The following is a 13413-nucleotide window of genomic DNA, read 5'->3' on the forward strand; positions in this document are numbered from 1 at the left end:
CCCCCCCAGGCGGCGTTAATCGTTTTCTATTGACCTCGAGGAGACGCGTTTTAATTTGTCCAGCGTACGCGCCAAGTTTCCGACTGTTTCGACGGCCGAATTAAGGTAAGAGTAATGGCTCTATGGATCCGCTCGGGAAACATATTTAACCTCTTGTCTTACAATATCGAGTCAGACATGTGATAGCGATTTCAAAGTGAATTTAGTAAACATATATATTAATACTTTTCTTTACGTCGACGTGAAATACTGTTTCGCTGGTAGTAACATTTATGGTTTAGAATAAATGTAACATTTGACATAAGAATAGAATTCCTTTTGTGTCCGGGAAAATATTAATGATAAAGTAATTTTTGAGAGTGAAATCGTAAAAGAAATCGTATTATTTACTTTATTGTAATCAATTTTTTATAATTTGTCTATATTGTTTTATTTTTTTTTTTTAATTTGTTGAAATCTAAAATATTCTAGTTGTCTTCAGTTTATCGTAATATGTATTTGTATAATTTTTCTATGTTCAGTGAGCCCTTAAGTTTTCTTCACTTTTTGACTACAATCGCGGATTTATTGCTATTGCAACAAACTCAACGACTTTGACTTCGATTTTAACTTCTCGAAAACGTACTATGAAAACAGGAACTTGCATAAACATCCATAGTGTTACTATTACAAGAACATAATACAGAGCCATAAATATGTAGCTGAACTGAAAGAACAATATTTTCGTAATTTGTACTTACCGTTCGCGGCGAACGTGTCTTTCTTGCCCGTCGGTGATTCCTGACACTCGAGCTTGTCCGTCAGGCTAGCATCGTTGTCACTGGCATCGTTGTTTCTGCAAAAGAAGAAGAATATTCCATCATTTTAATTTTCTACAAAATGAAACACCTGACGTCTACGAGGCGTGACAATAAAGTTTCGAGAATAATTCATTTCAAAATTAAACAGATACCAGGCCATTGCTGTCAAAGTATCACTTCCTACCATTCCACCATTTTGAAGATTACCAGAATTTCTATAATTATTATGAACAGTACATCCCTTTAAAAGAAAACTATTTCTAATATTTGACGATAAACAGCATCATGGTTTTACGAAAAACTCATTCTGGGAAATTCAGTTTGGAAACTTTTCAGACAAACGGGAATATGTAGATTCGCAACATGGTCGCCAGAGCCGATCGCGTTACCCCATTTTTCGCGATTCGAAACTCCCTTTCCATGCCCTAAAGTGGTCAATTAACTTTTTGTCGGCCATCGTGGACGGCCTGGCACGGGATGACCCATATCCATACGGGGAGCGATTGAAATTTTTCGAATCCACCGTCGGAGCGTACCATTAGCCCGGCTTAACCACAGCCCTCTGAAATTTCACTCTTTCACTTAACCGCCTCGCGTTCGAATTCGCGGGGATGTGCCGGAATGCTGATCGTTCGCTTTCGATTTTTTCGTATCACTTCGACAGCCAGATTGCAAATACAATCCACGTGATTCGTCGGAGGCGATCGTTGTATCGGGCCCCTCGTCGAAGTCTGCCATCGAAATCGTTAAAAAATCGGCACATTCTTGGCCAGTCGAGCCGCGCAACGCTCGATGCTTAATTTCCATCGGTGTAAACGGGCGTGGCTCACCGCGGTCGTGCTATAAATACGCGTGAGAGACCGTTTTGCAACTGTAAATTGTTCGCAGCCGTCTCGATCGCGGCGAGTCGGGGAGAGAAATTCTCAGGGGGGAAAAAAAAAACGTAATTTGCGTACAATTAAAGAATACATCCGCCGGCTGGCCACGGCAGATAGCCCCGACTTAATGTACTGTGAATCTGTACCTACTTAGCGCCGGTTGCATCGCTTCCTGGGCGAACGCACCGCGACATGTAGAAGTGGAATTTCCTATACGCGTCAGACACGTGCGTTTGCACCTCAATTACTAGCGAAGCGGAAGTTGCACGTCGAAAGCAATGGAATAAAATGAGAAGCAACATAACTGAGACAAAATTAACCCCTTGCCCTATAATATCGAGTCAGACTCGTGCTGAGGGTTTCAAAATCGATTCAACAAAGACGAATATTATTCGGGTTTCTTTAAATCGATGTGAAATACCACGTTGCTGGTATTAATATTTAACTTTTACAGTAAAAATACAGTTGCGCTAAGTACAATGCTTTTAATTTCTGAAAATCTATCGACAATAATGTAATCCTGGAGTCTGCATACGTCACGAAAATCGTAGGACAAGGTGTTAAGATCATGATAGAGAATGACGAAATTGCGTTCGAGGCTTCGTTTTCGAGTTGTTCATTGTTGATAATATCGGCGAAAATGCGTCAAATATATACGTCTGACGCGATGGGTTATACTACTTGAACAGCCGATTTTTAGTTCATGTACAGGCTCGATGTGAAACTAATAAATGAAGTGAAACAAAATGCACGAAATCATCTCGTGAAACAGTTGACAAACGCGCCTCTCAAGTAGAATAACTCGTTGCGTCAGACGTATATCACGCGTACAACTGCGCCAGTATTTCCAACAACGAATAACTCGAAAACGAAGCTCCGAACGCAATTTCGTCACTCTTGGTTTTCGTCGCAATTTTGCATGTAGAATCCACCCTGTGGGGAGTCCGACATTTTTATTAACACTAAAACTACCAAAGCAATCAAAATGATTAACATACTCTTACAGCAATCATTAAAACATCACAACAATACAATTTCTCTGACGTTCCACAACTTCCCTTGCAATATGTAAGTAAAGAAACTAGTTAGTTTATAAATTCGTGTATTTTGAAAAATTTGTCATGTTTATCGATCTGATAGAAATAGACGTATGTTATCATCATTAGTTCTAGTGTTAACACCCTATATCTTGCACATCGTTTAAACCCAGACGCCTGACGCTTACAGGAAATCCCATCTTAAGACGTTAGATCACCGGGGGGAAAGCGTATTTCAGTAAAATCACAGAGATGGTACACTTCGATAAGTCGTAATAAGGAACCGGAGGACCAGTTTCCGTGAATCAAGCTGCGAAGGCTAGGTATCTCTCGCGATGGACTGCTGGCATTGCGTATTAGCGTGTCGTCTCCTTTTATTTCCTCTGTGGAGAACTGGTTCCGCGAGGCTCGACCGCGCGTGCTCGAAGATATTGTTAAAACGCTCCGAAAAAAAAAAACGATTCCTTATCAATTCGCCCGACGACGAGGATATTTCCTTGTTTACGAACCGTTGGAACGCTGCCGTTGCTCGCCGCGACTCGGCCTTGCAACGGATCGCTGTTAAGGAAGTTCGTGCGCCTAATTGGGACCGGCTCGTACGGCGGGGCCTTATTGCCTGGCATACCGATGGAAAAGATTATTTTGTCAATGATATCGATGCCCCACGGTACCTCCGACGATACGACGCGACCAATTTCGTTGCGTGTAATTGCTGGTTTTCGGTATTGAATCGAAAAGATCGAAGATCTGCGGCTGTGCGTCCGATATCTCCAGCAGGACATCGGTATGTCGCGAGGAGAAATTTATGTAAGAGATGTAACTGTCGAGGAAACATTATACACAGTCTGCTCGATGGTTTCTGGAGAATCAACTTTTGGACCATGTTTCGTGATTCTGCTGAGATATTTGAAAATAAGATTGTACGTTCCCTCTAGAAGATTGTAAGAAGTGCCTAAACCCTTTAAGTGGGGTGATTGGATTTATCCGCGTTGGCTTATAATTTTTTATACAATTTGACGTCACAAGACGGTCGTCGTGTCAATTCATTTTCATAATATTGTAAGAAAAAAACACATTTTTGGTTTTTAAGTTTAAAAATTAGGATTCTGTGTTCAGCTATTTGTAGTCAAATACTCAATTTTGCGAAAATTTTTTTTCCGCTAAAGGGGTTAACACTAGAACTACCAGCGTTGAATACGTAGTAAATTAAATTACGTAATATATAATACAATACAACATAGTATTGTATAATGTAAACTGTATAATCAACTAAAACTCAAGGTAAATTCCGACAGTATCAAATTTGAAATCCGTCATTTTATCGGGTTTGGTTGTTCTAGTGTTAACGATAATAACAATATTCTTTTTAGAGTTCTACATAATATCAAGTCTTCGATCTTCGGATTTATTAACATTTCCTGACCGATAGCCCATTAATAGACTTTTAAATTTCAATGCTGATAGATAAAAAACTTTAGATCAGAGTTGAAGGAGAAACTGTTACGTTATTCTATTCGAGTTCCTGCTATTTCTCATGACTGTTTTTCGCTACCAAGATTAAACTATTTAATAATACTTCCTTGACTATTAATCGTTTGATCGACTAAACCTATTAAACACCAGTAGGTAACGTGTTTATAAACACGGAATCGCGAGGTAGACTTACGCAGTCGAGTACTCGAGCGAATTCGTTTCCTCCTCCTCGCCTATCGTCGCCAGATTACTCTGCCAATAATAGTCGTCGTCGCTTTCGTCGCTGGTGTCGTCCTCCTCGATGTTGTCCTTCTCGTTCCTTCCTCGATTTCCTCTCAAATTCCTTACATTCCGATTGATATCGTTCAACGAGCTATAGGACTCATCGCCATCATCCTCGTGTCCAAACAGATCTTTCTCAGTCGGTGAATCTTCATCTCTGAACCCATCCAAATGATCAGTTCCGTTCGACTGTCTATCATACAACTTGTCTATAGGCTCGTTAAATCTCGTCGTGGCCTCGTCGCTATCCTCCTCCGAGTCCTCTACTTCCGTTGAAATCGTGACCCCGGTCCTGACTTCCGGTTTCGGTCTCTCGTTCCTCTTGTTCACCTCTAACTTGATCCTCTCCTGATCCCCATTAACCCTGTCGTTCGTGTAACCAGATCTCGCGTCCTCTTCCTCTTTCCGTGGAACGGTACTGACTTCCTGGAGCGGGAGCAACGCTTTCGCCTTCCTTATCTCGATGATCTCGAGCACCTTGTTCGTCCTGAGCCCGTCGTCCTCCGGAGGGCCATAGTTCTCCGTGGACTCGGTATCTTCGGTCTCATCGTACCTTCTCTTGTCCACGTCGCTCTCTGTACCGGTGTGTTTCGACGACGTTGAATTGCTCTCCGAGTCTGTTCTCTCCAGTGTCTTTGACCTGTCCTCGGTGTTGTTACCTGTGGCGATCGTGTCCTCTTGTTTCGTGGAGGGAACGTCGACCTTTGGGTTGGTCGGTTCGTCTGGACTCGTTTGCTTGGATTGCTCAGGCGATAAGGAGGGTTTTGGTTCTTCTCTGGTTGCCACGACTGGCGGAGGTGGAGGCGGTGGTGGTCTCTTTCGTCTGATCTTGATGTCCCTTCTGGGCAACGGCTTAGGTGGCAGAACAGGTGCCTCTTGTTGGTTATCCGAAGACACCGTGTTGGACGGTTCAGACGATTTTTGTGCTCGTTGCTCGCTCGAACGATCGTTGCTGGTCGGTTGATTGACGGTGATCCTGTTCACGTGATTCCTAGCGGGCAGTGGCGGAGGCGTTTTATCCGAACCTTTTCCGTTGCCGCTTGCTTCCTTGAGTTTCTCCTGCGAGGAATCGTACGCGTCTCCGTTGACGCGCTCGACTAGCTCGACGTCGTCCTTAATTGGCCTGAAATGTGTGGTCGAGTCCGCGGCCAGATCCGCGGTGTAGAAGACATCTGGCCTGGCCTCGTGGCCGTAGCTCAACGGCGCGTCCTGGAAGCTCAACGGCGGCTGAAAGGTGATCGTTTCCTCGATCACCACCGTGTTCGGCGCCACCACCGCGGTGATCCTCTCGATCTCACCTCGGGACTCCACATGGGTCACCGCCTCGGAGTTGGCCAATCGTCGAAGCAGGTAATCGGGTGGACTCCCGGAATAATCAGCGTCCAAGCCCTCGAAAGGGCAAATCGTTTTGGACAATTGGAAGTCTCGGTCGGAGGATCGATCGTATTCCTGATCGATCCGCGAGAATTCCATCGGCTGCTCGGACGTGGTCGACGCGGTCGAGGCGGTGGAGATCGTCGACACACGATCGGACGTCGAGAACCGGTCGATCACCGTGGACATTGAACTTCCTGTGTCGTCGGAAGTGCTGCCGTGCGTTGAACCGCACTGCGATCTGGCGTCCAGGTAGACCATTGCTTCCGGCGGTTCCTGTAATTGTATGTACGGTTATTATGAATTCCTGCACACCTGTGCACAACGATCCTCGACTGAAAGGAAACAGTAACAATATAAAGCATCGAACCTGCTTCGATTTCGCGAGTTCCGGCGATCGGTCCTTCGGCGATCCTTTTGGTGTCTCTTGCGCTGACCCATTGGAGCTTTTCGGCGAAGACTCGCAGCTCTCATAGGTGGTCGATTTACTATCCAACGGGGTGACAGGTTGCGAACCGGGCGAACTGGTCTGCGAACTGTTCAGTGAACCATTTTGCGACCTGGTACTTCCGTTCCAGGACTTTCTGACAGGACTAGGATTAGCCTCGCCGTCGGCCAAGCCTCGAGCTTGCCTCAGCTTTCGCGGCGGAACCGGCGGCGGCGCCGACGGCAGTTCCGGGGGCACTTTGCTTTTCTCAGGTGAACACTTTTTCTCGGCGCTGACCACCTCAGGCCTGAGAGCTCCCCTGCACCTGACCATCAGCTTGATGACCAGCTGGGACTCCTTCAATCGTCTCACGCAATCCAGCCGAGTCATGTGTGTCACTGGTACACCGTCGATCGAGAGTACCTGGAAATGAGACGCGGTAAACGTGACCGGGTGTTTGCACGTGAGGGGACACGACGTACACGCGGTTTCTTGCACGGGTGTTTTGCGCTGCAGACGAGCCACCGCCGTGCCGGCTCGCTTGGGAATCGTAACGGAGGAAGTGGGTCTCGAAAATTATAGGCCTAGACTCGCGACGAGTCGCGTGACGGCTTTACGCGCGCGTCTAATTAAAATGTTTAGGCATCGGGGAAAATGAGTCGTCTTTGTAGCGTTTGAAGGAAGGATTTTAGTTGTTAATCCTCGGACGGTTTTCGATGGGTCCGTTTAGTCCCACGTACATCGTTTTTTTTTTTAAATTCATTTTTGAAGAAATTTCTTTAGGAATTGGCTTTGGTTTTATTTGTGTTAATATAAGCGATTATTATATACATACAAGTTCATAGCGCTAAAAGGCTTACAAAATGAAAAAAGAAATGATTCCCCTTACCTCGTCACCCTCTCCCAAAGTGCCCCACGAGCACTTCGCCCTGCTCGCAGGGCTCTGTTCCGCGCAGCTCTGAACAAACAGCCTTCTGACACGTTCCGACGTTTTGTTCCCTCCCTCGAACTTCAGCCCGAATCCAAGTCGTTCACCGGGCAGCCGAAACACCTCGACCTCTTCCTCGAGCGGTCCATCGACCCCGTTCACTTGATTCTTCTGCGAGCTCGGGGACGTCGGTGGTTCCTCCTCCGTCTTCCCGCTGCCTATCGACAGCACGGTGACGAAATTTTCCGGCTGCGACTGGCTGCTCTCGACGTTCACCACCGTGACGTAATCCTCCGTTCCGCTCTTCGCGACGTCCATTTTCCGGGTGGTTCCTAAACCGCCGTTCCATTCATCGCAAGTCCGCTGATCTTTACAGCCCGGAATGCTGGCCACTCCCTGAAAGCAGGTCCGCGTGGCATTGTACAGACGAGATCGGCAGTGTGTGTCGTAATCGACAGGGAAGGGGACAAGTTTTCATAGATATTCGAGGTGGGACCCTCGTTTAACCCTTTGTTTATGTCGAGCATACCCGAAAGAATGGTATTTTTTTAATGACGAGTATGCTAAACAACAAAATTTGCATTTTTAATTTGAAGTAAGATTTAAGTGAAACAAAAGAACTTATTCGTAATTTCAACACATTTTCAGAATATTTTGGGATGTGTTATGTCCGTGGGTAGTATTAAGGAATACGAAAGACACATGTAACATACATGTACATATATGATCGATATATTTCGAATTTATGGGGAAGGTGGTTCTCACTTGTGTATGACACATTGACATCTTATGTAATATCTATTAGGACAAGAAAACATATAACGAGAAAGAAATCAGTCGACAAACAAGAAATATGCAGCAGCAGGTGTATGAACGAGGGCTGTTTCGATAAGGCATTGACTTTTCTTTATAATAGCATGGCACTCAAGTCGCAAGAGTAATTTGTGCTATTTTATTATAATTTACGTCAATTTCGCAGTAAATGAATTTAATCTGCTTTTATATTCGTTATAGTTTAGAAATACGTAATTAAACACGCAAGTGCACCTTTTTAATGTGAAATGAAACACTTAAAGGGTTAACGGGCGAGACGAGCGATCCTCTCCGTCTTGTTTTTTCTCATCGAACCAGTCGTGGAACGAGATTATTACAGCTTTCTCTATTAATTCGATTACAGGACTGTAGGCGGTCGATTCCGGCGTGTCGTAAGAAACTAGATAGAATACGAGGATGGCTTTAGTAGCGACAGTTATCACCATCGTAAGATCATGGCTTTTCATGGGATATACTGGGTGTAACAAAATTTCGCAGTACCCGGAAATAGAAGACTCGTGAGGTGATTTGAAACAAGTTTTTCCTTAGCAAAAATGTTTCAAATCACCTCACGAGTCTCCTATTTCCGGGTCCTCCAACATTTTTGTTACACCCTGTATAACGAGCAACGAGTGTAACGTCTCTTGACTGTTGAAAGAAAAAACATGGGAGGTCCAGCAGCAGACCGAATGGATGGATGTGTTTGGATGAGGGGAAAATCGGTTGTGTTTAAGTGTGAGCAGTCACCAAGCAAAAATCTTTTAAAGATTGTCATCGAGTCGCGGCGAATAGATCCCCGGTGCAAACTGTGTCACGTAGCAGCGCGCGCGGTGATCTTCTCAGACGATCATTAAGCGATCCTTAACTACATGCCGGCGTACTCGCGTGACCAACTTAACCGCGGAACTTTCATGTTTTGCCGATGGTGTACCCACTCGTTTCCCCGTTTGACCATCCGCTGTTACAGTACGATCACGGTGCGAATCGCGGGCGAATTAAGACTTTTATTTTTTTTTACTTAAATTTTTATCTTTTTTTTTAACTATCCCAGTGTTATTCATGGACCTTAAGGAACAAGAAATCGCAAAGAAAAAATGATGTTATGTTGTTTAAAACTCGATTCTTTAGTCTATAGTTTTCGAGGCTCCTATACTTGGATTTAAAATATCCAATATTTGAATCCAAACAAAATTGTTTCATTTCTACCATACTATTGCACATGTATTTATTACTTGTTATCATTTAGAAATGTAATGTTCAACGATTTAATTGTGAAATCTCTAAAGTTGTTTAAAAAACCTTGTATGGTGTATGTCCTTCTTCAAGAAACTGTGAACAATTTCTATGCACTTAATGCTACCTTGCGACTAAATCGTGTTGAACACGTTGACTGCCACAGTGAAAAAAGCCGTACGTAACCAGACACAGTTAATTTCGTTTTACAAGTCTTAAATCGACGAAAATATACGCGTATAATTAATAGGAGCTAGGTGAGTCTTGTTTTACATTATACTGCGATATTAATTTTATAAGTATCTATATAACTCCATAGTATCTTAATTTTAGAAGTGTATATAACTTTTTAAATAACCGAAAAAAAATAATTTTTTTAAAGTTGTTTATTCCTTCTCAATTAATTATTTTTTTCCATGTACACACTTAAATTTATGTAACAAATCATAAAATATCACAATTTCTCCTACAAAAAATAGAAGAAAGAAAAATCGACCGGATCTTTCTCCGCGGTCGAGCGAAAAAGGGAGAAAGAGATCTCTTCTCACGATACAGGGGAATATTTTCCAGGTGTACTCGAGAGATTCCCGCGTCCTCCTGTCGCCAATAAGTCTTTAGATGGTAGAGGCGGCGCGACTCTTTATTCACCGCCTCCGTTCGTTTTCACTCATCAGCATCCAACGATCGTCCAACGATACACGTACAATATTGCTCTTCTCGTAGAAAGTACTCTCCCGGCCTCTAAAGAGGAGGGACACTACGATCGGCGTTGCATGCTTGTCCTTTCGTGCCTCTTCACCGCCCCGCAACCGTCACCGATTTCCGTCGGAACGCCAAGAAGTAGAAAGTAGACTGACCTCGTGGGGTCAACCGTCAGGGCAATCAGCTGATCGCCACGGTATCCCCCGCTGAACTCTCTCGCCAGCCTGTGAGCGACTATTTTTTCATATTTTTCGCGCGTCCCTTTTTCCAACGTCGTCTTGCACTATTCGCGAGAATGGAAAGTCTCTTGCCCTCCCTCTCGAGCCTATTGCCCCCTTGAAGTCTCATAAATCACACACGGCGAAACACATCGGGACTCCTGGGGAGCGCGGAATCATTGAACAACTCGTTTCCTTGTTCCCTGTGCCGCGAAAAACGATGATCGAGGGACCACCCAGGCCTGAATTTATCCATTAGTCGCGACTGGCATACTGTCAGGCCCCGTACGAAGATGGATGGTCTTGGGTCTATCGGACCCCAGCCGCGCCTTTTCGTGCTACTGGAATAGCGAAACTGTAGGGAAGTAGGCGATAAATTGTGGACTGAACTGTACCAATGTGCAACAAGGATCTTCGAATGTACTTAATAAATGCAATAATGAAATGGTGGAACGAAGAATGGATAAAAATGGATGGAAAAAACTTCCCCCAAGATTTTTGGTTCTTGTTCGAAAACTAATCTACATTGTAGTCTGACAAAAATTGTATAGTCACTTTGAAATGGTGCAACCGGGGAGGAAGTGATTCTATATGAGAAAATAAGCCGAAAATATGGAATAAATTTTTTTAATTTGAGGCTTTGTTTTCGAAATGATCGAATTTGAAAATCTGCTGGATACGCGTGCAATTGAATAAGACTTCTCTGGTGTGTCTGTACATTGCTTACTGTTTCTACTTAATACCACGACCAATCAAAAACGAAGCCTCAAACGAAAAAAATGTATTCCTTATTTTTGACTTATCTTCTCATGTAGAATCACTCCCTCCCTGGTTGTATCATCAATTGTATCATCAATATTGGGACACCCTGTATAGTGAATACAGATCGAAAAGTCTGACATTAATTTTACGATTAGTCTGAATTATTGTCATAGCCGCGATACGATCTAGTCATAAAAATATTAATTCTGGTGTCAAGCAGTGGTTTACTATTAATTTATATTACTACACTATCGGTTAGTTGATTAATTGAAATCGTTTCAAGAAGAAAAAATTTCCTATGTTATTTTAGTTTGTTCGTTGTAGTGAGAAATACTGAATGAACGACCGGTAATAAGCACTCCACACGTCCTTCAATGATTTCCAAACAGTTCGTCGGGAAATGTCAAGGAATCCAACGAAGTCTAGACCGCGGTGTTTCGCGATAGCTTTCAACACCTATCTTAATATCGTCAGAAAGGATACCGAATCTAGAATGTACATTTTCCAAGATCGTAAAAACATTCCTTTGTAGCTACAAAGATTTCATTACAAAGTAGAACTTCATTTATTTCTCTACATATAGCAGGAACCTTTCTCCACGATAGAAAGTCAATGACTTTTCATAGCTTTTTTGCGATACCACAGATTATTTATCGCCCTCTTAAAGAGTCCAATAAAAGGTCTCGATAGAAAACGATTAACACTAGAACGACCAACGATAGACGTTACACACTGCGTGGTATAACTATAAAACCACCTTGAAATTTTCAATTCGTATGTACTGTGGTTAAAATAAAAACGAACCAAGTACGCCATGTCGGAAATCCTGTTGAAAAATAATATATCTCCAGTAAAAGAATAGATTCTATTCCCTAGAAAAAAAGATGGTCCGTTTTTATTTTAACCAGAATACAAAAGGATTCCAAATTTTGAAAGTAGTTTTATAGTTATGTCACGCAGTGTATTCATTTCTGTCAGATCGATAATCATGATAACTAGCCTGCGGATTTTATGCATTTATAGCATGTATGACTACGTTAAATATAGCAAAGAATCAAAATTCGATAGAGTTTGATAAATTGTTTATTTTATTTCTATCCCAATAGAATCTCCGAAAAAGGAAAGACCTTTCTATTTTTACTCCTCCCTTCGTAAATCACTTCATAAAATGATGTTTTGCATAAAAATCCGGAATCTAGTAATAACCTTTTCAAAGTTGTCAAACCCCCGAGAAAATCAATTCTTCTAACATTGTAATTATCGTTCCAAGAGTCTATTAACTGGAGTGGTAGTTCCAGTGTTAAACCATGCTCCAGAACACGAAGTCAAGGTTCTTCGAGAAATTCCAGAACGATAAAAATAGTCTGTCTCTAGTTCAAGGAACTACGTTACTTTATGCTGGAATCGTTTTGTAGTTCCATACTTATACCCAAACCGCCACCTCTCTGTTTGTTCATCGTCCCTCGACCGATCTCTCACCGGGACGTTCGTGATCCACGGGCATTAAAGAGTCGTTCCTTCAATAGAACCGTGCCCGGTTAAATTGGCCGTCGTATTAATAACGAGACTTTCGAGATTGTACGTGTGTACCTGTGCCGTATCACCAGATGGAAGAACCGGCGTAGCAGAGACTTTCTTAACGGGTCCCCGAGGCGGCGATGGCAGAAACGCGGCTCGTTAACAGTTACCACGGGATTCCTGGACGACGGGGTTCTACGTCATTGATCATGAATAATCGGGTGCTGGCCACCGATCCTGGACTTTCTTCCGCGGTGCACGCTATCGCGAACCAGAAAATTCCCCCGGATGGTTTAATAGAACCGGAAGCCCGCTGAATTATCGGTCTCACGGTTTCGTGACTTTGTCAAATGATCGACAAACGCTCACGACCCCCCGCAAAGTAGGCTCGATACACCGGAATAATGAGACTTAGGGTGGCTCTTATTTTCAACTTTGGAATTTTTTCGTGCCAACGCCCGAAATAGTTCTATTTGATAAAAAAATAAGTTGTGTGAAGTTTGAGGTCGATTGGATAAGGGGAAAAGGTGCCCTTGAGACATTAAATGTTTAAATAATTATTTGAATGTATAGAATGTCGATTTTACGCGATTATCCTCTAATAAGGGAACATACCGAATTGACAATCACCGATTTTGATGACAATCTGTGAGATTGTAGTTTTTATTAAAATAATTGATACACAATCTTTTTTATCTGCAATCGTTCATGTTGAAGGGGTGTAAAGAGATCCCAAATTTAGGGGAGTGAACTGTATTCGATCGAATATCTCGGAAACTGTTGGAGATATAAAATCGGTATAAGTTGACAAAGTGGCCAAAAATTAATATAACGAAGAGATTAATAGTTAAATTTGCAATTTCTCTAAATTAAAAGTCACATCATTTCTTAAGGGAAAAATGTGTGAAATAGACACGAGGGACGGCTGAGGGTTAAAAAGATTTAATTTCCATGTGTCAAATATTTCG

The 13413-nt window shown here is 42.9% G+C and overlaps 1 protein-coding gene across 1 annotated transcript in view; it reads right to left on the reverse strand.

Moving 5' to 3' along the window:
- LOC107187771 overlaps positions 1-8458 on the reverse strand; it is a 73388-nt gene extending 64930 nt beyond the window's left edge. The window contains exons 1-5 of the mRNA XM_015575945.1: positions 8351-8458; positions 7161-7595; positions 6215-6694; positions 4382-6120; positions 741-835 (exon numbers count right to left, since the gene is read on the reverse strand). Coding sequence (XP_015431431.1) covers positions 741-835; positions 4382-6120; positions 6215-6694; positions 7161-7595; positions 8351-8458 — 2857 coding nt within the window. The remainder of the gene's footprint in view (positions 1-740; positions 836-4381; positions 6121-6214; positions 6695-7160; positions 7596-8350) is intronic.
- Positions 8459-13413: the final 4955 nt, after the last annotated feature.

Source organism: Dufourea novaeangliae, unplaced genomic scaffold, assembly GCF_001272555.1.
Source record: "Dufourea novaeangliae isolate 0120121106 unplaced genomic scaffold, ASM127255v1 scaffold16, whole genome shotgun sequence".
NCBI classification, from domain to species: Eukaryota; Metazoa; Arthropoda; class Insecta; order Hymenoptera; family Halictidae; genus Dufourea; species Dufourea novaeangliae.